At 37.3% G+C, this 26381-nt stretch overlaps 1 protein-coding gene across 3 annotated transcripts in view; it reads left to right on the top strand.

Annotated features, from left to right (window-relative positions):
- The window catches only part of NF1 (neurofibromin 1), a 245812-nt gene extending 220024 nt beyond the window's left edge, over positions 1-25788 (top strand). For all 3 annotated transcript variants that reach the window (XM_054573167.1, XM_054573165.1, XM_054573164.1), the window contains 11 exons: positions 1229-1355; positions 2976-3107; positions 4327-4462; positions 5793-5950; positions 8310-8432; positions 8835-8965; positions 9137-9237; positions 10263-10405; positions 10771-10817; positions 12050-12266; positions 23454-25788. In XM_054573167.1, the coding sequence (XP_054429142.1) occupies positions 1229-1355; positions 2976-3107; positions 4327-4462; positions 5793-5950; positions 8310-8432; positions 8835-8965; positions 9137-9237; positions 10263-10405; positions 10771-10817; positions 12050-12266; positions 23454-23596 (1458 nt within the window). In that variant the 3' untranslated portion in view covers positions 23597-25788. The remainder of the gene's footprint in view (positions 1-1228; positions 1356-2975; positions 3108-4326; positions 4463-5792; positions 5951-8309; positions 8433-8834; positions 8966-9136; positions 9238-10262; positions 10406-10770; positions 10818-12049; positions 12267-23453) is intronic.
- Positions 25789-26381: the final 593 nt, after the last annotated feature.

Raw genomic sequence — 26381 nt, 5'->3', positions numbered from 1 at the left:
AGTACCTCCCTTGGCATTTTCATTGCCAGAACAGCCCAGTAGCAGGAGCTAATGTTGACTCCAGTGCCCTGGGAGACTAGGAATCAGAGTTAATAGCTTGTTAAGGGTCACCAGGATGTAAGATGCATGAGGTCTGAGGATCTAATGTATAACATGGTGCCTATAGTTGCTAACACTGTGTTATATAATTGAAATTTGCTAAGAGAGTAGGACTTACATGTTCTCACTAAAAAGGGGGGCGTGGCGGTGAGTATGTGAGATGCTGTGTCTGTTCAGTGCTGCTGTAAACATCTCCCCACATATATTTTACACATCCATGCTTTTGTTTCTTTGAGATGGAAATCTAAGCAGATAGGAGCATCATCCTGAACACCTTTGGTTGTTTGCTTTCAAAAATCTTTATGCCTAAGGAAATCACTGGGGTTCTTTTTTGAAAAAGCAAATTCCTGGCACTTAACCACCTCCCATGATTCAGAGATGAGACCCAGGACTTTCCACCTTTAACGAGCATCCTCAGTGACTTTAAGCAGATGTTCCTGGAACCACACTTTAGGAAACACTATTAAAATCTTAATTATCCTGGTAAAGTTGCATAACATTTTGAAGTTTCAATTTCCTCATTTTCCCACGCTAAAATGTAAAGTACACCAAGGTGAGTACTTTTTATCCATTTAGTTATCTGCAAAACCTAGAACTATGCCAGGCACGTCAAAATCACACAATAAGTCTTTGATAAGTAAAATAATGAATAAATGCATAAATCTGTAAAAGGATACTAATAACCTGACTACATAGGGTTGCTTTAAGGTTTCAATAATGCATCTGACATTATTGTATGCTGTAGGCACTCAGTAAATAGGAACTCTCCTCGTTCCCATGAATTTTCTGTCACTATGTACACAGAACACCAGGTACACAAAAAGGCCACACAAGGGTAGTTCTTGTTTAAAGGGAAAATAATTAGAGTTTTTAAAAAGTCTCCAGGGTGTAATTTGATAGTCATTTATTTTGCATTTCCTCATCTTAATATTTATATGATTGCCTATCTTACACTAATTAATTTGTAGTAGCTTGAATGTTCTTCTGTGGTTTTCAGTAGTCACCTGAAAATGATTTCTCGCAGCGTGAAAGGATTACTCATCTTGTCATAGCTGTTGAGCTAGTAAGTGGTCCTTTAAGGAAAGTTCCAGTGTGAACCCATCAACTCTCTCATGATTATCTTTAACAGAGCCCAGAGGAAGTATTTATGGCAATCCGGAATCCTCTGGAATGGCACTGCAAGCAGATGGATCATTTTGTTGGACTCAATTTCAACTCAAACTTTAACTTCGCACTGGTTGGACACCTCTTAAAAGGTAAAGGGCTTGTGTCAGAATGTTCTTATGACAAGGTATGAAGAATCCAGAAGTAGTTAAAATGATTGCTTGAAATAAATTGAAATAATATGGCTCATGTGTCTTAATGTAAAAGCAAATTTTATCTGCTATATTGAATTATGTTTTGTTTAATATATATTTAATAGAGGCTAATTTCCACATCAAATACCAGATTTCCTTTAAAAAGCGAGTTGCTTTTTATAAAATTCCTAAGTGCTCAACCTTCTAATAAGTATATTAGTAGTTAACACTAATGTATCTTTTTGCTTATCAAAATAAGACAGACTGTTATCTTAGTGACTTGGTCACAGATTTTCTTTCTTCGTCCTGTTTCTTATTTATTGTTAATCAGTTATCGCATCGCCTTTTTGGTGCTCCATCCTCACCGCCCCCAGTCTCTCTCTCGGCTGTAGATGTGATCTCTAGCTGTTCCTCAGGGCCGGCTCATCCGCCCCCAACCTGGCTTTCCTCCCCACTGCTTGCTTCACTGCGTGAGCTTCGGTTTATTAACACAGGACAGTCATGGCCAGAGATGGCAGTTAACAGGAGCAGCATGTAGTGGTGAGTCAGAGGCAAAAGCAGTGAAAAGGAAGGCCTGGACTAGGAAGCTGGCATGAACCAGTGGTCTTAAGAAGCATTGGATTTGGCCACAATAGAGACTCAAGGTAGAGCTTGAGTCCGTAGTTGTGTATCAATTTCAATGATGTTAGGCTTGAGGGAGGAATCATGGAGGGTCTCTCAGTTTTTACCTAATATAATACATACACCCACAACTGTGACTGTATATACAAGGTGGGACAAAAGTAGGTTTATAGCTGTGAGTATGCAAAACAGTTTATTCTTGTATTATTATTTATTATTGCATTGTTTTCTATATAAACAACTGTAAACCTACTTTAGCCCCGCCCTGTATTTGATTTCACCGCTACAAAACATATCGACAGTTAAAATCTTTAAAGTGAATAGGGATTGCTCAAAAGATACTACACTTACTACAGGATACCAAAAAGAGGGATTGCAATAGGGCTGATGAAATGCTTGCTTATTCTGTATTTCTAAAAGAATACCAGATATTTTCAGTGCACAAACCTCTGTTTTAAAATGGAGTAGTGTTAGTGAATCAGTCCCATCTGAAAATCAAGCTTACCCTTTCATCAACCCTATTCTTTGAGCTCGGAGAATATATACTTTCTATGTCATTGGGATTTTTCTCTTTAAGTTAAAAAAACAATTTTTAATCAGTAAAATCCTATTTTTTAAAAACATCTTAAAGTAAGCTTCATGGGTTCTTTTAAAAATCTGCTGCTTCAGGGAATGGAAGATCTAAAATACCATCATCCTTCTAATTTTCACCTCCCGGAGGTACCTTAGAGTTCCAAGAAATATCATTCTATTCTACACAACTTGGTATTTAATCCTGTGTATAATTAACTAACTACACACAGATATATGTATTGCCTCCCAGATGGCTGTTCTTGAAAAGCAAAAGTTAGCCCTTCTACCTCCTTTTCTTACAGAATTCCTAGTCACAGAATACAAACCCAACAAATACTTCTTGAAAGAATGAAGTAACTTCTTGTTTGTTTTTATTTTTTGTAGGGTACAGACATCCTTCACCTGCCATTGTTGCAAGAACAGTCAGAATTTTGCATACGCTACTAACTCTGGTTAACAAACACAGAAACTGTGACAAATTTGAGGTGAATACACAGAGCGTGGCTTATTTAGCAGGTAAAAATACAAAATAGACAAATTAATGTTACCACATCTATATCTACAGACCTACAAAAAGATACAAACACCTGTGGGTCGTTTAGCTGGTTGCTCGGCAGAGTGAAGAGTTCACAGTCCCGTCCTATGGTGGAAGTTAAAATTTTGAAAATATTAGCCCTGGCTGGTGTGGCTCAGGGGATTGAGTGCTGGCCTGCAAACCAAAAGGTCACCGGTTCAATTCCCAGTCAGGGTGCATGCCAGGATTGCGGTCTGGGTCCCCACTTGGGGGCATGCAAGAGGCACTTGATTGATGTTTCTCCCCTGCTCTTTCTCTCTCCCTTCCCTTCTCTCTAAAAATAAATGAAAAAAATCTAAAAAAAAATTATTTAAAATTTTGAAAGTTTTGCCAAAAACATTTTTCTTTTTAAAAGAATTTGCATTAAAATCCTAAATGTGTTCCCTTTGTCATCTTTGATTCAAGACATTATTTGGCTCCATATTGTCTGTCATAAAATCTGAACTCTTCGCCCAGCATCCTAGGCCCTTTAAGCAGCCCTCCTGATTCTGTTTTCTTTCTCTAAATGTAATAGGCCTCAATTTTTAGTACCTCTCCAAATGGATAGGCTATTTTAAGGTAATGTATTTGCCATTTCCTAGCAGTGCCTTTCTTCCTCTTTAATACTCATTCCTGATTCCATTTGTTATTTACCTAGAATGTTTGCTCATCCCCACCATTCCATTAAACATTCCTTATCTGCTCTTACCTGATTTCTCTGCTCCGGAATACTTCACACTTATGTATGATACAGTTCTTAGACATAGTCACTTAATGGAAAGTGATGGCTTCCAATTTAGCAGACTTCAGTTTGTGGAAACTTTTTTGTTTGAATCATTTGACCTTGGGCAAACCATTTAACATTTCAGAGTATTTTTCCTCATCTAAGAAATAGACCTCATAGTACCTGTTCTGCCTACTTTTTGTGTTTGTTGAGATCAAATGTACATCAGAGGATTTGAAATATAAGATGCTTATGAAGTTTCTTTGTATATTTCACATTTATGTATAGTCAGTCATCCAAAGCAAACTGTAAGTCTCTCCTCAGTGTTTTGTATCCTTACACCTTACACGCCCTCAGGTGAATAGCTGTTATCCTTTTCAGGAAGTTTTAAGAAGTGTGTCCTGTTTTAAGTCAACTGATGTGTTAACTTTTCTAATCTGCCTTCTTTTTCCTCTTAGCTTTACTCACAGTGTCTGAGGAGGTTCGAAGTCGCTGTAGCCTAAAACATAGAAAGTCTCTTCTTCTTACTGATATTTCAATGGAAAATGTTCCTATGGATACATATCCCATTCATCACGGTGACCCTAGCTATCGGTAAATGGACTTCTCCACAATTACATAATTATAATCAGGTTTCAGTTTAATATGCTAGTGGAGGTATGCAGCAGAAAAATCTGGAAGGAAATATAGAGATAATCTAGGAAGAGTGTGTAAATCAAAACTCATTTAATAAATGTATAATATTTTACGTGAGTTATTAGTAGGAGAATTCTCCTTCTAATCTCTTTGTGCTAATGTCAACATTAGTTTGTTACTTTTAAGCACAAACCAGTTGAATAATGAAAAGAGATTGTCTTAAAAGTATTAGGTTACAGGAAAGGGCCTAGGAAAAAAACTAGCATGATATATAAGTAACATTACATGCTTAATGATAAACTACGCTATATAGATTTGTAAAAGAAATATGCATGGCAACACATTTGTTATATTTACTTATATCACATTAAAGTTATTCAAGTTTTTTTATAGCATAGATTTAGATGACAAGATAATAAAATTATGTCTACTAGTATATGTGATTTTGAGGTAGTATTTTTTTTTTGTAACAGAAATTACATGAAAATGTCATCATCTGAGGATTTTTCTATATTTTCAGTTAAACAAAAGTGTCTTTAAGTTTTAGGTAGCATTGAATATCGGAAAGTAATGTGATATTTGTAGAGCTTATGTTATTCAATTTATCAACATCCCACTTTTTGACTAAAAGTCCCCAGTAATTTCCAATTAAAATTTGAACAGTGTACGCAAAAGCTTTCCAGGCATACCTGGTTTTTTGTAGTCTTTTGTTTGTTTGTTTGTTTGTTTGTTTTAGTTGATTTGAGAGAAAGGCAATTTGTTGTTCCAGTTATTTAGGCATTCATTGGTTGATTCTTCTAGGTGCCCTGACTAGGGATCAAACCCACAACCTTGGTGTATCAGGATGATGCTCTAACCAACTGAGCTACCTGGCCAGGGCCTCAGTAGTCTTATTCTTCAGTCATTCCTATGGGATAATGTCATCTTTATTTTGGAAAGGAGAAAGTGAGGTTGCTTGTGATCCCCTGTCAAAGTCTAAATTAAGGCTGATAAACTTGCTTTTTGAACTAAGAATACAATCACCTATTTAAACTTGATTTTCCCTGATTTAAAAGTCAATGTACTACAATTTTATTGGGCTTTCAATGAGTACCTACTATGCATAAGATACCATAGCAAGAAAGTGCATACTTTCCGGAGATACATTGCGTTTGTACCCTAAAGCCCTTTAATTCACAGTTTTAAAATTAAATGATTGCTGTCATAGGACAGCCAATTGGGAGGGGCAACTAATGGTTGTATTCTTCACCATGTTGATTAATTCTTCTCAATTGCTTAAATCTCTCAGGACACTGAAGGAGAACCAACCATGGTCCTCTCCCAAAGGTTCTGAAGGATACCTTGCAGCCACATATCCAACTGTGGGCCAGACCAGTCCCCGAGCCAGGAAATCCATGAGCTTGGACATGGGACAGCCTTCTCAGGCCAACACGAAGAAGATGCTTGGTTAGTGTCTCTAAATTATGTAGAATAGTTTTAGAATTATTTGTTTAATGCTCAGACACTTTTACTCTTGGAGAATTATTTGGAGCTGTTCACGATTATTAACATTTCCTGGTTTTGATGTAGCAAAGTTTTTGATGCCAACTATGAGAAAGTTTGATAGATCAATTAAGCCATATCAGTTAAGATAGAGGAGTGAGAATGAGATCTTAAGACAGTTTTCTTTCTGATTCTTAGACTAAATACTGTAGCTGTCCTTGTTCTGTTCTGCCCTGGCCAGGCAGCACGGAAGTGAGCATAGGAGAGACATTAGCTACTCACAAAAAGGGAAGAGTCTGGCTGCACTCACAGGCAGGGCTTTTAACAATGTAGTTCCTAAAATTATCATCTGAGAACAAAGTCCATCAACATGGCATGAAGCTGTAATAACACTTATTTGCCATCCTTCTATAAAAAGACAAAAAGGTAATATTTTCAATTACCATGTTTTTTATTTATCGTAAGGAGATAAAATTCTTGACAATTAAGATTGCTCAGTTACATCAACATTTGTCAGTGAGAAGTGCATCTAACGTGCTGTGAGACCCTTTCCCTTTTCAACAGCTAAAGTAAATAGAGAGCTCACGGATTCCACCTCACCACAGAGGAGATGCAAAGGGGCTCTTGCACAACTTTGGCTAAAGTTTTCGTTATTACTGAAATACTTTGGGATCCATATTTCAGTCACCAACACTAAGGATGGCTCAGTGGGTTTCAGTTATCCATGCAAGTATATTTTTAAGTATCTTTAGGTGTTGACGAAAATTTGTATTCTTAAGGAAGTCAGTGAACAAACAGTGAAATGTGAAATGACCTGCCAGTAAACCATAAAAGAAATTAAAACTGTAAATGTCAATTACTGTTAACTAGTCACATAAAAGGTGTTAGCTTTTGTTTGAGTTCCTTTCTGTTTATACTATGCCATAAATAATCTCCTAGCAGTTTCCTTGTTACTTTATGTTTTGTAATTCTTCAATTTCATGCCAAGGACATTGTAAATGAAAAACTGATTTCAAAGAAAATGTAATACTGATTTCCCTCAAGCCATGTGCTAGGTGAAAAAGTTATGGTCTCTGCTCTGAAGAGCTCATAGTTTGGTGGCTAAGACTCATAATTAGCCAGTAACAACATCCCCAGGTACCATGAAAGTAATGTCTTGATGAGGAGAACCTGAGGATCTGGGGAAATTAGGAAAAGCTAAGGGAGGTAATGTTTGCACTGGGTCTTGAAGATTATAATATATTCTTTCCAGGTAGACAGATGTAAGACAAGAAAGGAATGCATTCAAGAGAAGAGGAATAATATGAATAAAGAAAAGTCAGAAAAAACAATTGGGTAGCAAATGAAGCTACAGAAGGATTGGAACTCAATTATGAGAGACTGTATGCCGTGTGGAGAGATTTAGCCTAATCGTGTATTCAACAGGGATCTTTAAGTAGCGGAAAGGAGGGACATCGCCACATTTTATTTTTTAGGACAATTATTTGACTTCAGTGTGGAGAAATAGGAAGAGATTTTTGGCAAGGGAACCATTTAAGTTAGGAGGCTGATATAGCAATCCAAACAACAACGACAACAAACGGTGTAGGCCTGCACTGAGGCAGAGCAATGGGAGAATAGAAACGAGGAGTCAGGTTTGGGATAGATTTCTGGAATAGCTGGACAGGATTTAGTGCAAATTCCAAATACAGTAATCCAGTGTCAATACTTTTACATTTTATAAGAGAAAGCTACTTAACATTAGTATAATACATCATTAGAGAAACTCAAAGGCAAGTGGGAGGTGGTACTCTTTGCTGCTTTTGAAGCATCTCACAATGTATCTGTTATTTGGTACTTTCGGGCATGCAGATTTATTTCCAAACTTGAAGAATTAAAATCGAACTTTAAATTTGCCTACTTCTGGAAGTTCTTCACATATTAATATCTAATTCTTGGCACCAGCAGTATTTTTTAAATTGAAAAAAGACTGTTCAGGCGTATTTTTGCTAATGAACAGTGCGTACCTCATATTTATTTAATTATCAAATATTGTAGTTGTTGCGGCATTCCTTTTACCTCCAGTGCAGTGAATGTAATCTCAGTTTAATTTGGACCAATAAGGTACATCCTATCCTAAAACAAAAAGCTACGGGGCCAAAAGTCCTTGAGAATATGGAGAATAAAGGGGAAAAAACTCTGCCCCGGGGATATGTTTGAGCTTTCTTTGAGTCCTTAAGTGAAAACTTGAACACTTTGTGTCCAAACATTTTCTTTTTAGTATATTCCTAATCACAGACACTGTGGTTAATGTACTTCCATATTCTGTAACTTTTGTTTATAGGAACAAGGAAAAGTTTTGATCACTTGATATCAGACACAAAGGCTCCTAAAAGGCAAGAAATGGAATCAGGGATCACAACACCCCCCAAAATGAGGAGAGTAGCAGAAACTGATTATGAAATGGGTGAGAAACAAAGTTAATAATTGATTTAGATCATTGAAAATCAAGTAGAAGAGTACATTAAAACCATATTTGCTTTCCAGCCATGTCTTAGAATCTTTAGGATGAAATATAGAAACATTTACTCTTTTTTCAAAGCTAAACTATACAGTTGTTCAAAAGACCATTATCCTGCAACCTGCGTAATAAGTAATCATATATATGATATACAGCATTGTAAACAGCTAGTCAAAACTTTTGTATAGGTGAATAGTAATTCTGCATGATGTTTATGTTGATATTTTAAGTGTCTACTAAAAAGCTATTGAATTTTAGAAGTAACATTAAAATACATTAGGTGAAGTGGTATCTAGTGTATATATTTGGTTAATACAGCTGATCATGTTAATCTCTATCTTACTGCAGAAACTCAAAGGATTTCCTCATCACAACAGCACCCACATTTACGTAAAGTTTCAGTGTCAGAATCCAATGTTCTGTTGGATGAAGAAGTACTAACTGATCCAAAGATCCAAGCACTTCTTCTTACTGTACTGGTAAGGTTTTTCGCTTTTTGAGGGGCTTCCCCCCCCCCAAGTTTTTGTCCAGTCTCTTCTTAAGTTCTTAAATATTAAAACGTGAAAGGAAGGCTGTCTTCTGCTTCTCAAAACAGAACAATTCAGCCACAAAATAAAATGTTTTCTGTTTACTTTTTCTCATCTTGGCAGGCTACACTAGTAAAATATACCACGGATGAGTTTGATCAACGAATTCTTTATGAATACTTAGCAGAAGCCAGTGTTGTCTTCCCCAAAGTCTTTCCTGTTGTGTAAGTATCTTCTTTTGTGTTTAATTTCTCTATCTTGAAGTCAAATGTTTTATAAAAACGTAGTAAAAGTACCATCCAGTCATGTTCACTGGTTGTGGAGAGGGGAACATAAGGCAGTGTGATAGTGATTTTAGCTTAGAGACAGTGGTTAGTTAAATGGGGGCTAAGACTATTTTGGCATAATAGACACTAGGAAAAGCCTTTTTTTAAGTGGTTCATCGTGATGAGCGTTGTTCATTTCCTCACTTAGGAGCAAACCATTAGAATGCTGTCTTTAAGTCACATACTTGTTTTGGTTTCTTTTTCAATGGTGTTTTTGTATTTATCCACAGCTAAGTGAAAACAATTGACCTCCTCTTTGGGAGATGAATTTTACTCTCTCTGAAGAATGAAAATCATATTAGTCTCAAAGTGTTTTCGAAAAACTAGGAAAATTCTCTTCCTGATTTAGGTCTTCCATATAGTATCATTATTTCTTTTTGTTAAAACTCATTTAAAATTTTTAGAATTTTAAATAGTTTGCTCTTGGTTATTTTAATAGATGGTAGCCTGCTTAGAAATAGTGAACTTCCCCTTAAGTTTGAGTTGGATCATATATTCCACCCCCTCCAAACTAATTTTGCTTGCTTTACTTGATCTGATTCAACATTTATTAAACACAAGTTAATATTAAATTTAGTTTAACTTTCTGCATACAAGAAATGATCCTAAAGTATGCTAAGTGGCAGACAGAAGCCAACCTTGTCTTGAGCAAACAGTCACCATCTACAGTATGGTTAAGCATTATTACATCGCAGTACTAGTTGTTGGCCTCTACCACATTTTCCATGATGACTAAAAATAACAATAGCAATAAAGCAAATGCAGAAATTCACTGTAGAAAATTTGGAAAAGCACTAAAAATTAAAAAGCACTCCTCTCCCTTCATTTTTATCATATGGTTCTGGGGTATATGTATGTTTTTCAGTATATATTTTCATTTAATTTTTCTTTAAAATGTTCCTCTGTTGACTTCTATTTTTTAGGCACAATTTGTTGGACTCTAAGATCAACACCTTATTGTCATTGTGCCAAGATCCAAATTTATTAAATCCAATTCATGGAATTGTGCAGAGTGTGGTATACCATGAAGAATCCCCACCACAGTACCAAACATCTTACCTGCAAAGTAAATAAACGTACCGGGAGGAGGATGGCTGATGTGCATGCTAACACGGGCACTGTTATAGAATGCACTAACTAAAGAATTCTTTATAAGGGGTAGTCTTGTTTATACTTCTCTCCATATGCTGTCTTCTGACTTTTAATTTTATGTTCAATAAATGACTGGTTGACAACTTTTTAAAATTAAAATACGGTTTTGTACCGAGTTGACATTAAGTGAGTTTTAGTCTACCTGGACACATTCTAAAAATATGTTTTCAGTGTGGGTATTGGTTTTCTATATCACCAACTATGTTAATAATATGTTAATGATGTTAAGATTAAAAGAGTCTCATGCTTGTTATAAAAGTAGCATTTGATTTGTTGCAGGTTTTGGTTTTAACGGCTTGTGGCGGTTTGCAGGACCCTTTTCAAAGGTAAGAAAAAATATTTTTCTCTTGATAAAAGGAAAGTTTTTATTCACATTAGTGTGTCTGCTTTCAGAACACACATTATGCTGAAACCCAGAATGGTGATTCACAATAAACATATGTAATTTTTATTAAAGTTTTCCACCACAAGGTTCTAAGAAGCAGCACCTTTAATACATTTATGTATTAGTTTTTATAGGAAACAACTCAATTCAACTTATGCTTGACTTTGCAGAAGGGTATAATAAACCTCTGTAAACTTTTCTGCCCTCCATCCCTCATACATTTGATGATCCTGATGCACACACTTAAGTAGCATGTAATTAGGAAGGAGCATTACCTGTGGTTAAAATCTACCTCATGACCTGAAATTAATGTTATATATCAATTAAATCTCAATTTTCTAAAAATTACATAATACAAAAAGAAAAAAAATTACCTCACATAGGCATTTCTCCTCCCAAGCTGTTGGATTAAGTTTATTCTTCCCTGAATATATATTCATTTGCTCCTCTTCAGTTTGTTCTTTGATTGGCATTAGTTGATATAGTGCTAGATAAATGTGTATTTAATCACACATTTATCTCTCCAAGTTGACTGAGGTTCCTTGAAGGCAGGATATCTGTTCCTTCTCCTCACCCCCTACAGTTCTTAGGGTGGTGTCGTAGATACAGGGGTGCTAAATCAATATGAATTAGAAACCTTGTTCTAAGTTCAAGAACTGGGAATTTAATTTATGTTGATTAGTTATCACTTAATATCTCATGATATGTAAAGGTTGTCATTAAAAAATGGGCCTGAAATCACAGAAATAAGTGTATTGTGCAGGAATTTTTGTAGTTTGATTACAAGTAACCCTCTGAGCCCTTCACAGTGAATCTCTAAATGGCAGCCAGAATGATGGTGCTCTGCCCATTTCTCTGTTGGAAAGTTGAGTAGGCATCTTTTCTGGTCATTGTATTGTCTCAGGATTAATTCAGTCTTTGTGCATGGCCTTCAGTAATTGCAGGTTCACCTGGAATCTGAAAGTATAAGCCAGATAGAATTCCCGGTTGTGAGTCCCATGGTAGCCTATGAATTTTACTCCATCCCCTTTTTTAAATGATCTGTAATACAGAGGAAGAGTAAAGAGTAAATTAAGCCCAAAATGAAAATTGAATTAATCATTTTTTGGCTTCAGAGGGGATTTAAACAAAAAAAAGAATGGAGCTAAAATAATTTCCTATTTTCCATTACAGCAAACACAAATCCCAGACTATGCTGAGCTTATTGTTAAGTTTCTTGATGCCTTGATTGACACGTATTTGCCTGGAATTGATGAAGAAACCAGTGAGGAGTCCCTCCTGACACCCACATCTCCTTATCCTCCTGCAGTGCAGAGCCAGCTTAGTATTACTGCTAACCTTAACCTTTCTAATTCCATGACCTCACTTGCAACTTCCCAGCATTCCCCAGGTCAGTAACTGTCATCTTTATATAAATCTGAACAATAATATTAATATACCAACATTAGGAATTCCCTTCTTATCAGTTTAAGCAGTTTTGCTCCTTTTTGTCATCAGGTTTATTTTGCATTTCTTCTTTACCTTGTAGCTGACTGGAAGTTTGTTATTCTATAAAACTTTCTACTTTCAAACAGTTATACATAAGACAGTGAAATGTTTAAAGTGTTCACATACATAGCGCTCAAGGTTGTTAAGAGTTTTGGCAAGAAGAGCAACCTAAGGTTATTTGTTGTTTAGAATTATAATTCCCTTGCTAGATGTACTAACCTTGCCCTAAGTGTGTCCGTGTTGCTGATACAGCGTACTGTATTCAGAAATGCATGAAGTATAGTGGTACCCACTTCCCTGCTGCCAGTAACAACTCAACCTAGAGACCAACCTGAAAACATAGGAGTAAAGAAACAAACAGACAAAAAGGCTATCTCGAGGAAATAACTTCTTAAAGCCCGTAAGCAGATTCCTTACTGTGGAGTCACCCTTAGGTCCAAGTGGGAAAAGTGTACCATTTCAACATGGAACTAAGAGGTGGATATACTGAGAAACAATAGCGAATAGCTCAGTGGGGCTGAGATGAACAAGGTGGCAGAATGGCGTACCTACAGAGTTCCTGGCTCCTTCAGTGTCAGGAAGAATGGTTTTATGCAACTCTGGTCGACCCTGGAGGTGTCGCTGGTTCTAGAACTGTGCTGCTGTATGCAATGACGACAGTGGGTAAGGAAGGAAAGCTTCTGTTACGGTCATATTTTCTATTCAGAAAGATACCTGTCTAAAATGTTTTTTTAAGATTTTGTGTTTAAAGTTCTATTACCGGAAAAGTTTACTTATAAAACACGTCATCCTGTAAGGAGAGTTACTATACATAGTTCTTTTAAGTATTAGCATGGATTTTCTTTTTAAAAGTCAAATGATGTATTATAACTATTTTGTGATGTTCAAGATCCATAGCTATTATAAATCCCAAGATTATAATCCCAATTTTGCATGAACATTTAAAAATATGTAACTCTGAAGTTTCTGAAGAACTTGGCCAATATCCAATTCATATTATAAACCATTATGTTAAATAAGTATATTTATCTATTAAGCTTTGCTCAGCAAATGAAACAAATTATTTGATCCAGCATTTAATTATCAGACTTCTTACTGTGCCTTGTCAGGGCCTACACCAATGCCCCCACCACTAGCAAGAAGTAGAAGAGCCCTGGCCAGCTTTTCCCCTTATAATAACCATGTTCACTTGCCCTCTGTCACTTACTGCCTAGGACAGTGATTCTCCAAGTGTGGTCCCAGGTCAGCAGCATCAGTATCATTTGGGAACCTGTTAGAAATGCAAATGCTAGAGTCCCACCCAGATCTCCTGCACAAGAACCTTTGAGAATGGGGCCCAGCCAGCAATCTGTAGTTTAATAAACACCCAGGTGGTTCTTGTGCACACTGGGGTTTCAGAAGCACTGCTCTCAGAGAAGCCAGTGTTCTTGCTTCATAATTGAACTGCTAAAACGAAGGCAAAACTTAAAATTTACTTTCTTCCAGATATTACAGCCTCTGAATTATTTCCCTCACCACTGCTCCCACCCTTTAAAATCTTAGCATTTTGGAGCTGGGGGGACAACAGGGGATATTTAGTTCTAGGCTCACAGTGCTGTGTGCAGTGGGAAGATTCAGGTTTAGAAGAGCTAAGTTAATTGCTTTGTCATACAGTTCTTATCTAGAACCAAGGCCAGCTTTTCCCTGCTGCGTTCATTGCTTTCCATAGCTATGATATGTTTATCACCTTCTTCCTGCCCTTCCTTTCTTTTTTTCCTTTCGTTTGTCTGTTTATTGTTGTCTCATTACCTCCATCTACCTTACATTAAGCCCACCACTCCTTTTATTCTTTAGACTATTTTCTGGGTTATTTGTTGTTTATAATATTGATCACAATGAGAAAACTAATAGACTGCCTATATTGGTTCTCATTTTTAAAGTTCATTTTGAGCAAACTTTTGCATCTTTGGCTGCTAAAGTGGTATTAAACTCGTCAAAATGATCGGTTAGGTTTTCATTTAATTTTTTTTTCCTTTACCCAGATTAGTTGCTAGGGGGATTTCTGCCCACCTTTGCCCACTAATGGAGGCAATAAAATAATCAGGATGAGAATAAAGGTACCGGTACAGGTTCCCCTGCTGGTTGATTAATTGCTTATGTTCTGTGTTGGTTGGACATTGACCATATTCATTTGCTTTTTTTTTTTTTAATAGTCCTATTCTACAACCTCTTATTTAGAATTGTTTATAAAAATGAGAGAATAGCGTGTATGGCTTTGGTTACATTTTCAACCAGTGGTTTCACCTCCAGTGGTTCTCTGAAGTTGGCTGCTCAGATACCCTACTACACGCTAGTATTCAGCATTTCCAGTCTCTAAATTGTAAACTGTGTGTCTTTTGATTTGCCAGGTTATTTTACGACACGTTTTTGGAGAAAAGGTTTATCTTTTCAATAATGATTTTACTCATTATTTTATCTCTATTTTTATCCATTTTTATCTCTAAATTGTGGGCTCATCATCTCCATGAAAGGATCCTGATTTATCTCTGTACCAAATTCCTGTGCTTTTGTTATTTGCTCTCTCATGGAATACCTCTGATAAGCATTAATACTTTGTTGTAATTAGGTACACTGCTCTATATCTTTAGCTCCATGTTATCTTAGCTCCTTATTTCCTCAGTTTGTGGAGCTGAGTTTGCTGATATCAATGGGCTAAAAGAAGTGATGAATCTTAGCCAGATTCTTAACTCAGTCCCGCATTTCAACTTTGCTGTTTAGCTGTATTGAAACCAGAATATTTTACTATCTCCTCTCCCATCAGCCAAGTCCCGGCAGAAATGTTTAAAGAAGCTCTTTAAGTGGTTTGTTATCAAATAACTCAACATCAACCTGTGCCCAGTCTACTGACTTTAAGCAGATGAATGCCCTGTTGTCCTGTGTGAGAAAGCTAAAGTTGCTGATCTGCACACAGCTCAGCTTTTTGCTGCAAACTTTCCATGTCAGTGCAAGATTCTGCTTTCTATATTGGTGGTGCTTAGCAGGATCAGCCACTAAGCTATATTTTCTTGTGGTTGCCAACATTCTCTGCTGTCAAATCAGCTAGATGAGAAATTCATGAAATCCCACCCCCAAGCATTAAACCTTATTACTTAAATAAAAATTTGGTTGTAATTCATCAGTCACCAGCTTTTGAGGAAGTCATGGTCACTTACATAAAACAGTTGTCTTTGAAAATGTATTCTCCTTGACAAATTATCGTAGCCCACTTGTCTTTCCCCTTAGCACAAGGAGGACTATTATTGTATATGCATATGCATTTATATGTCTTCTAACTCCCTCCCTAGTAGAAATTGAACTTGGCATCAGTGGAGCTAGTGGACTATATTTAGAGTTTAGTGTATGTAAATTTGTGTTAAATGTGGTCCTTTTAGCCAAATGGACATAAAACTTTTCCTCTTCAGATTTTTCCCAAATGACACTAAAAGAATCCTGAAGAGAAGGTGTAACATTTACTCTGTGATATATAACAGTATTTCAAATTGGACATTGTGATCCATTGTTAGACCCACTGTAGCTGAGCTGGTCGTGAATTGAAGAACCAGATTAAAACTAGAAAATAAGCCCTGTTTACCTAAAAATGCTATATATGGGACTTTCTTTTGCTTAAGGCCAAGCCAAGAGTGGTTTTTTGAGATGAAGAGCAGTAAATCCTTTTTTAAAAGCCATTTGAAGTACATTGTCCTTGCATCTTCTTTAGATATTAAACAGCAGGTGTACCAGAAATAAAAATCGAGATGGCATTATATGGACTTAGTACTCATTACAAAGAAATTAAATAGCTCCAATGTGAAATTAAATTTATAATTTACCAAGGTCTCCTAATATTTTTCACACTGTAATTTAATTCAGTAAACATTTGAACACCTATTTTGTAGGCGCATACTAGGCGCCCGGGGGTATTGAAAGACGAAAGGCCCTGGTCACCAAAGCCCTGACAGTTTTCCCTTTGGATCTCAGGGCTGAGTTTGGAACTAAAGCTATTTCTTTCTGGTCACTGATTCTATGTGCACACAGGCATTTGATTTTTAAGTGCAAGAGCAATACTACAGTACTCTGTAGGAGATAACCGAAATTCCAGGCATTAATCCTGTAAACATTCATTGTTTACTACATACGAGAGACTCTCTTAGACCCAAGGGAATGGGGGAGCTAGTAGGACATGATACCTGCCCTCAAATAGTCAATAAATTTTAGAACAGTAAGAGCCATGAAGTGTACACAAATAACTATTTTGACTTGTTTTGTGGTATTTTTCATGATGTGTCTTGTATTATAAAGTATGTTGATTGTTCAAAGGGGTGTTTGTTTGGAAGAATCAGGTAATAATTATAGCGGAAATTTTGTAATATATTTTTTACCTCAAAAAAAAAAGTGAGGTATGTATTACAGTGTTTTTTAGGAAAATGCCTGTGATCTACTTTAAATATTTTTTACTAGGGAAAAAAAGTCTCTTTTTTTTTTTAATCAGCTTATTTTTACTGTTAGTAAATGAACATGCTGGGGTTGTTGTTGTTGTCGTTGTTTGTTTGTTTTTGAGCAAAGACCTATGTAATGGAGTTTTATTTTAAATCACTTCTTTCTCTCTATTCTGGGGCTGTGTCCAGGCCTGTCCATTACCCACTCCCTTTGCTTCTATAATGCAGGCCTCCCTGCTGGGAAGCCGGGTGGACCAGCTGGGAGTTAGAGACGTTCCAAAGCCAGCAGCGCTGACAGCTGCGTGCACAGCTATAGTTCATCGGAACCATTTTTCTAAATGTACAAGCACACCTCGTGCACTGCGCCTCACTGTATCGCGCCTCACAGATGGTGCGTTTTTTTACAAATTGAAGGCAAGCTGCTCCACTAGCAGAAAGATTACAACTTGCTTTATTGTGGTGGTCTGGAACCAAACTTGAAACGTCTCTGAAGTAGGCCTGTAGACTTAGCTCTGAGTCAGCAACACTCGTAATATATTTCCCAGGTTTAAAGTATCTCACTCTTAGAAGAAACTTACTTTGAGACTACTTCAAACATTCCAATCATTTCAGAGATTTTTAGGGAACTGTTTATGATATCTGCAGACCTTTATTTGTTGTTTCCTTGATTTATTTTTCTTCTTTTTCTTTGTTATTGCCCTGTATTTAAAGGAGAAAAATAATTGTAAACTGAAGAATTGCTTGATGTAATTTCTGCTAATTTTTTATTCTTGTTTTTAAGTTTAATTCTTGATTTAAACTAAGATTCTTAATTGTAATAATGGTGGTGGAAGCACAACTATCTATAAAATCGTTAAGTTCTACCATTTATTTACAGAGTGTAATATTTAGGAAATTAATGGTCAAAGTTCAATAATTGAAATCAGGTTCCTTTTGAAAACCAGGAAACATAATAATTATCCGGAATCGAATCGTATTTCACCCTTTTTAAAAATCTTATGGACATCGCTCACTTTTGTTTTTTCTTCCATTCTGTGTCTGTGAAGCTTCTCTGCCTTGCTCTAAATCAGCAGTTTTCATGCAGCTGTTTCCTCATCAAGGTACTCTTTACTTTCGCCGTCTTTGCACGAAACACCGCTTTCCTTGCACTCGGCCTGGGCACAGAGCATGAGACCTCGTTCAGCAGTCCCTGAAAGCACAGTCCGGCTTAGCACCTGAGGCACTCGTAAAGCCACTGCTTGAAGGTCTGGACGCTTACTGACACTGCAGGGCCGTGTTGTCCTGTCTTGGTCAGGGAGACTGAGGCTGAGGCGCTGCTTAAACTTCCCCCAGACACTGAAGATGCAGTCCCAGCCCTAGACTACCATGGGCAGGTTAACAAGAAACTCTGGGGAGACTTAACAGAGGAAGCAGGCTATGCGGTTTAAGGAAGAGTTTTTCCCAAACATAAAACCAACCCCGGGGTTTCCTTACAAATTAAAGCTGGCTATCCATTCTGTCACCCACATTTTTTAAAAGCAGGAAAATGGTCCTTAGTTAGCTCTAAGTACTAAGAAGGGGAAAATGTGATACACTTATGTCTGCTTCATAAAAGGTGCCTTTTCTTTCTTTTACTCTTCTGTAAGTATTATGTAGAAAGATCAGACCTTATAGAAAAAGAAGGTTAGCAATTGATGAAAGTCCATTAAACTTTTTCAAAATTATTACGGTAACTATTTTGTATTTGTAGCTCAAAATATAAACATTCCTAAATATATGTTTAACATGTGTCCACGAATGTATTTACTATAGCATAGTAAAGAAGCTATAGTTGCCTTTTCCCCTGAGAAGATTTATTTTTTGTGCTTATTTGCATTAACTTCAGTAATTTTACAAATTCTAGTATAAAATCCAAGTTCCGTGCATTTGTTCTAAAACTCCTCTCAGTACATCATTTGGTCTTGTTTATTTCAGGTATTAGGAGAATCTTAATTTGTATAGTCATTATTTTATCTATGTGCAAAGTCTTCACATAGATTATCTTATCTGATTCTTCTAATGACCCTTTGAAATAGGCATACCTACTGTATTCTTAATGGCCAGTTTAAGAACTAGAGCCAAATAAGAGTTGTGATTCAACCAAGACTCAAACCTGGGTTTTTTGACATGTTTGCCTTTTCATATATGTAGTAAGACTTTTTGAACAGATTTGCCCTATTGAATATGTAATAAATTAAGCAATGCAGAGTCATAACCTACCAGTGTTGCTGTGCAGGCAGTGGGAGATTTGGGTTATTATTAGGCTTTCATTTTTGCTCTACAACTTCTCACAAATTACCTAACCCATTTCCCCTCAGCTTCTCAAGAACTAAAATGGATCCAATCCTTTTTATTATGTCCTGAAAATAGTAGATTCTAGTTTGGGAAACCATTTTGGTGTTTCAAAAAATAAGTGAATTTTTAAAAAATATTTTAATTAGTTGTCCAGCTGGATCTATAACCCTAGGTGTCAAAATAAACAAAGATACCTGCCTTCAAGGAACTCATGTTCAAGCAGAGGAAATAGACATGTAACTTAAACAACTATAACGTAGTCTAATAATTATTTTTCCCCTTTACTCGATTTACTAAATCTTGTCCAAAAACACCTTTTACTTAGTATTTTTAATCTTTATCTGTAACTACCATAATTCATTGAAGCATAGTGCTTATTACTACACTGCTGTAGAGAAGTCCCGGCTTCTCCTGCCCTGCATGTCTGTAACTGGTTGTATGTTTGACTACAGCATTTCTGTGGGGGAATTCAAACTAGCAAATCAGAACACGTAAGTTTTTACCTTTATTTTATTTGGGTGGTAACCCTGGGTTTCTGTCACCTCATGGATTTTTGCCTCTGTGTGCCCGCTGAGGGTCAGAAGGGAGAGCCAGGGCGTGGGGGCGTGAGAGAGCGGAATGCAGAGCCTCAGGGAAGCCTGGACAGGAAGCCCAGCACCAAGCCCTGCCCGCTCGTTTAAACAGAGCAGGTACCAGTGCAGCATGAGGTGTGTCTCCTTGTGAGCAGCCCAGCCGACAATCTAAGAATTTTTCCTGTAGAACATTGAGACCAAATCCTTCACCCACTTCTAGAGAGGTTTCTAGATTTAATTTTAGAGGGTAAGAAGAAAGACCACTGCCAAAATTCTCCGAAGTGAGGATAATGCTTAGAATCCTAAATGCCATTATCCGATACTCTGATCATTCTACCATCATTTTGTTTCATACAACTTGGCTTTTTCAAGATGCTGTATTTTGATATAATACATTTTTTTACTTGATTGTTTCCTTTAAAATGACTCTCCAGTATTTGTAGGTCAGCTTCCCTTTTGATCATTAATGTAAAACATTTTTGCTGTGAGGTTGGACTTAGGAATCACAGTCAAGCCACACTTACCTGTGTGCGACTTACGGATTTGGGTCACTAGGTAGGAAGAAAGCACACACAAAAACAAGAACTGAATTGCAATGAAAATTGAATTTGAGAGTAGAAGTAGGACCTCAACCTCTCACATAGCATGGAAGCTTTGGGTTATGAGCGGCAGAGCTAAGTCAGTAATACTGTAATGTTTTTAATTAAAAGGAACATATGTTCATTAGGGGGGGAAAAACCCAGAAAAGTCAGAAAAACATCACGTATAATTCCACTTCCCCTAAGAAAATCGCTGTTGACATTTAGGTGCATTGCTTTCTAGTTTCTTTGTATAGTTGAGGTCGTAGTATGTGTAAAATTTTATGGCTTATTTTTTTACCCTTAAAGTTTAACAGAAGGTAAATAAGGCCTTTAAATTTTTTATTTGGCGGTATGAAGGTTATTTGCTTAACAAAACAGAAAATGGCATAGTCTTAGTATTTCTTTTAATTCACCTTCACCCTAGTGACTGAATCTATGTGCCTACAATTTATTTTTTAAATATTTATTGATTTTTAGGGGAGAGAGATCTGTTTGTTGTTCCATTCATTGATGCATTCATTGGTTGATTCTTATATGTGCCCTGACTAGGGATCAAACCCACCAACCTTGGTGTATCAGGACAATGCTTTAACAACCGAGATACCCAGCCAGGGCTGTAACTGCAATATATATAATTTTAATTCTTAATATCATGCAGCAGACCATTGTCTTCAGATAGGAGCATTGCCACCTTGCAGTGTGAGGACTGCGTTCCTCCCAGAGTGAGCCACAGGCCCCGGTGGCAGGGCTGCCCCAGCAGCGGCCACACGAGAGAGCCCCAGGCGGCAGGCCGCTGGCAGAGCCACGGGCTTCCTGTGGTGGTCCGTGCGGCGTCTCTCCTGATGGCCACCTCCTGCGTGTTCCAAACCCTTATCTTTTAAAAGTCCTACTTTTACCAGAATCCTGTTTCCTATTAAAAATGACCCCAGAAAAGTAACTGTTGAACTTGTAGGCCACATACAAATTTAAGAAAATGGAAGGTCAAATGCACTGATAAGTTCATCACAGAGGATCTTCGGATGGAGGAAGCTATAAACAAATTCTTTTTCACTAAAAATATGGCACTGCCCCCTGGAGATGAGGGGCTGCCTGCTTTTTGGCTCTGAGTTACCGCCATCACAGTTTAAAATGAAGTGGTCAGTCCAACCAGTAACACTGAAAAGGACATCAACTAGGTCTTAGAGCACAACAAAAATAAATCTCTTTAACTGATATTTTCCCTTCTGGGTGCTTTTTATTCTAATAGAGGAAATGAGACGTATATACAAGTTGTGATAGTACAGTCAGAAAGTAATAAATCTAAATACTGTAGAAAATCAAGAAGGAAAAAAGGAGAAAGTAGGCCTGGCAGGAGACAGAAGAATGCATCAGGAAGGAAACAGGAGATGAGAAAAAAGTGAATGGAATGTTACCTTGTAAAGATAGGCAAGGCAATTAAAAGAGCCTGCACAAACTAGGTCAAGGCACATTCAAGAGATGGTGAACAGCCTGGTTTCAGTTTTGTTGTTTCTCTCTAAAACATCTCTGGAGAAAATGCAAATAAATATGCAGAAGAGAATTAAAAATCATCCAGAACCCTGTTACCCACAGAAACGTTCTATAAACATTGTGGTGTGTTTCCTTCCACTGCCCTTCCCACACATGCGGTTAGATTGCAGATTTAAAAATTATGCTTAGCTCCTAGAGAAGTGTTGCTGACACTTATAACTCACAAACACTGACACATGCCCGGGCTCCTTTGGTAAGTAAGTCCAGGAGAGTCCCCTCTCCTGCACCCACGCACATCAGGCCAAGTGCCTGCAGGCAGGGGCCTTGCACTCTGAATGAATTCAAGGCTGAGTTCAGGTGACAGCTATGAGGGTCTGTGACATTTTCTGGAACATAAAGTTTTAGACTTGAAATGTTACTCTTCACCCCAAAATAAAAATTTTTCCCTTCTCAAATTTAATGTTTATTTTAAAATTCAAATAGTACAGATAAGAAAAACATAAAAATTACCTGAAATAACACCATCCAAAGATAACATATTTTAGCAAATGTTTTCCCAGTCTTTCCCCTGCCCCCTCCTAAATTATGGTCATCTTTTCTGTATCAGTAAATATCAATCAGCACTTTACATTTTGGTACAAATTACTAACATGCTTTCCAGCTATTTGCTTTCCCACAGTAGCTCTGCTAGAGGTGGATATAACCAGTGTAATTATTTTGGTAAATTTTATTGAAGTGTAACAGACAGGAAAGTGCAAAGATCATAAGTGTACAATCTAAAGAGCTTTTAAGAAGTTAACACACTTAAAAATCCAGCATCCAGATCAAGGAACAGAACATCACCAGCAGTCCGAGAAGCCACCCTTACGCCCTCTTTTAATCACCACTTGCGCTGGGGTGAGCACTGCCCTGTGACCTAATTTGTAATCTTTGCTCATCTGAGGGGTAAACAATATGTTGTTTTTGTTTCTGGTTACTGGTATGAAGTCTCTACTTAGATTATTTGTAAAATTCATTGCAGGGCTCAGTTTTAGAGGTTTAACCTCCACAAGAGGAATGAATGGCATCTGTTTAAGGGGCAAAACATGAGGACTTGCCATGGCTTAAAAGAGAAGGTCCAAGCAAAGATTCTACACTGTGACCTTTGCGATTATGTATTATTTTCTCAGTAAATATTTAAGTTCTCTAGGACAGGCAATATGATTCAAAAAAGAAAAAGAAAAAAAGCATCTGCCTTTTCTTTTGAAATGATGTGATTTCAGTGTCTTCTGCAGTTAGAGAGTATGTATACTCTGTGTATAAACCCCGGTGAGGATAGGTGGCAAGAAGCTGACCTCTGCCGAAGCTTCCATATGACTTAGAGGAACTTCTTGTCTTCCCTGGTCACTGCCAGCCTTTCATTCAGCTCGAGCCTGCCTGCCTCTAGCAACTTCGTGTGTGTGTGTGTGTGTGTGTGTGTGTGTATTTTCTTATGCTGTTTTTCTGCTGTGATAGCAAAATTTGCTTACCAAATGGGAGGTTTTTTGTGTGACAGGTTTTCGTAAACATTCTAGCAGTTGACTATTAAAATGAAATATGCAAAAACAATTCTCGCAGGTTGTGGCTTGTATACAAGTCATGAGATCCAGTCCTAGAGCTTAACACCAGAGAGAGAGTAACTGGCTGCTCTGCTTCTCTCCAGGAATTGACAAGGAGAACGTTGAACTCTCTCCAACCACCGGGCACTGTAATAGTGGACGGACTCGCCATGGATCCGCAAGCCAAGTGCAGAAGCAAAGAAGCGCTGGCAGTTTCAAACGTAATAGCATTAAGAAGATCGTGTGAAGCCGTCTTTCTTTCCTTTTTCAAAGAGAATTAACTTACTGGGCTCCTCATTAGTGACCCTATCACCACTGCTGTGATGCTGCACTTCATGTCTGTCCAGAGCCCGTCCACCTGTCTGCCATGTTGCCAGACGATCAACTCTTGGAAGCATTGCCTAAATTTAATGCTGCTTTTTCTTTAACTCTTTTTTCTCCTACTTTTGGTGTGTCTGTTTAAGCAAGTGTTCAGAACAACTTCAAAGAAAGTGGGAGGTCAGGACACTTGAACTGAGAACATCCCGATTGGGAGAGAGGATGGGTTCTTGAATACGGCTACTCCTGGCCAGCCATGAAAGCCATTTGCACAGAGCTCTGCCTTCTATGTTTTCCCCTTCATCATACAAAGTAAAGTGTTAGTCTTATTTACACACTTTTCAAGGTAGACGTTTATGGGAGAAATATTATGATAGCCCCAGTATATTTAATCTGACTTTTAGCTGTGGACTTTTTTTTACCTTAAAAAACTGAAGGAATCATAGAGGTCAAGCCTCAGTGACCACACCATAAAGCCACAGGCGAGGTACTTTGGGGTTGGGGGAGTTTACTATTTTGTAGTGGATTCTTAAGAAATACTAACACTTCAGTATTAGCAATAATTACAGGAAAACAAGTGTAACCACATATATCTTAACATTACTGAATTAAAGTGAAGGGTTCTGAGGCCTTATCCAAACTCAGTCATTCAAACTAGTTCTTTTTCCAGCTGATTATCTTTTAATCTTTAAATATGCTAGAAGTTGCTGGGGGTTTTTTTTGCTTTTGTAAGGCAAAACTATACTAAGTATAGTAATTATACATTTTCCCCCTCCTCTTCCTCCTCTTTACTAAATAATTCCAAGCAGGGTAATCAGTGAACAAAGTGTTGAAAATTGTTCCTAGAAGGTAACTTTTATAGATGTTTGCATAGCTCCATAGCAAAGTGGAATGGTACGTGACTTTGAGTAGATATTGCTTTTATTTTGTTTAATAATTTCCCCAGAAACAGGGAATATGGTGTATATTAACAAAATGCCTTTGATAAAACATAGTTTAAATGTCTTGTATTCTTCCCCCTTCCCTCCAAAAGAATCAGGAATCTCTTTAGCAAAACATTTGGATTGTATATGACAGAGTTGCATTTAATCACTGTGAAAAGACGTGTCAGCTCAGTGTGACAACAGGGAACCCTCAGAGGTGCTGCTACGCTGGATGGGATGGATTTCAAGGCTCGGGGATTCCTATCGTGATGCAGACCTGGCTTCCTTGGGGCGCCTGCAGTGCACAAACTAATTTGACTTCAATGGGCATATTAGCATCTGGATGTTATAATTTAGGACTAAAACATATTTATTACAAGAAGATATTACCCCCTAGTTCCAGGTTCCCTTTATATTTTAAGGTGTAATGGCTTCAAGAGGGGAAGAAAAACCTAGGGGAGGGGGCAGTTTCCTGTAGCGCTATTTCATAAGTGGATTTCAGTAAATTAAATTCCACAGCTAAATCGATAAATGATGGTACATGTAAGTGTTCTGATTTTAATAATATAACACATTTCACATTTATCCACACAGTAACAATGTAATATGTTCATGTAAATAAAATTGCTTTTGATATTCAGAAATAACAAGAATTTAATCTTTTTAATTTGTTTACAGTCCTGGGAAAAGTAAGAACCATTTGCCAAAATAAAAGGAAAAAAACCTTAGTACTAGTAGGTATTTTGGCATAGAATTATTGGAAAATATTGAAGACAGGTGCAATCAACTAAACTTTTGTTTTTAACTATTGTAGAGGCTGCATTAGAATAGAATGTTTATAATAACAGAGCAACCAAGACTATAAAGATGCTAAACTAAAACAGAATTTAGAAATAGGTCACTGGCAGCCCCATGCTAAGGGTGCCGAGCTGCTTCAGGTCTGGGCCTCGCACACCCAGGGCCTCTGGGGTGGGTCTTACAACCTCGGCTCCTGGAATGAAAGCCAACGTGAGCCTTTCAGCCATCTGGGTTCCCTGGTTTCCCTCTTTTATGGTGGGTTTGGTGCATATGACAGTGGGTATTGTTATGCTATTTTGCTTCTCCCATCAAAATAGATAAATTTCCAAGGGTTTACTTTAAAAATATTTTTCCATAAACAAGTTTTCCAAGGTATGATATTTCTTAAATTTATTATTTCCCTCTAGTGTATGAATGGAATGAATTCACTTGAAGTACCTCATGAAATGATCAGCGTTGCACAAATCAAAATTGAGCCTTCTTTGAACTGCAAAAATGATTTTGACCAGTACATCCTGAGATTGGAAAACTTACCAAGGTTTAAAATTTTCCTTGTTTAAAGAACTTCTGACTTTTGAGGAAAATCTAGCCTTCCAAATAACTAAAATGAACGACAAACTCTCACCAATACGCTTCCTCTGAGAAAGGGAATACTTTTTTAGGCCTGGTAGCTGTAATCTGCACAAGAAATTCTGACGTTCAGAGCAAGCTGCCCATTTTGCAAAATCTGATGTTTTATAAAGAACATTATAGGCCATGTGTTTTTGGTTTGTGGATGTTCCCCTTTTTTATTCCTCTTTTGTTGTCATTGTTCGTTTGTTTGTTTTTTCCCCCTGACTTTTTAAAGAGGAAAACATGAACTCCTCATGTATGTGTTGTGCATAATCTGCCTATGTTATCACTGCCCGAGCCCCAGGGTTGTGCCCTCGTTGCCAGCGTGGAGAACACGGCTCACCAGCTCCAGGGGGAAGCGGCGAGCGCTCTGTCCTCTTC

This window comes from Pteronotus mesoamericanus, unplaced genomic scaffold (assembly GCF_021234165.1).
Source record: "Pteronotus mesoamericanus isolate MK-2021 breed Mesoamerican mustached bat unplaced genomic scaffold, CSHL_Meso_final contig_246, whole genome shotgun sequence".
NCBI lineage: Eukaryota > Metazoa > Chordata > Mammalia > Chiroptera > Mormoopidae > Pteronotus > Pteronotus mesoamericanus.
The sequence above is the reverse complement of the archived record's forward strand: the minus strand, read 5'-3'. Positions and strand labels throughout refer to the sequence as shown.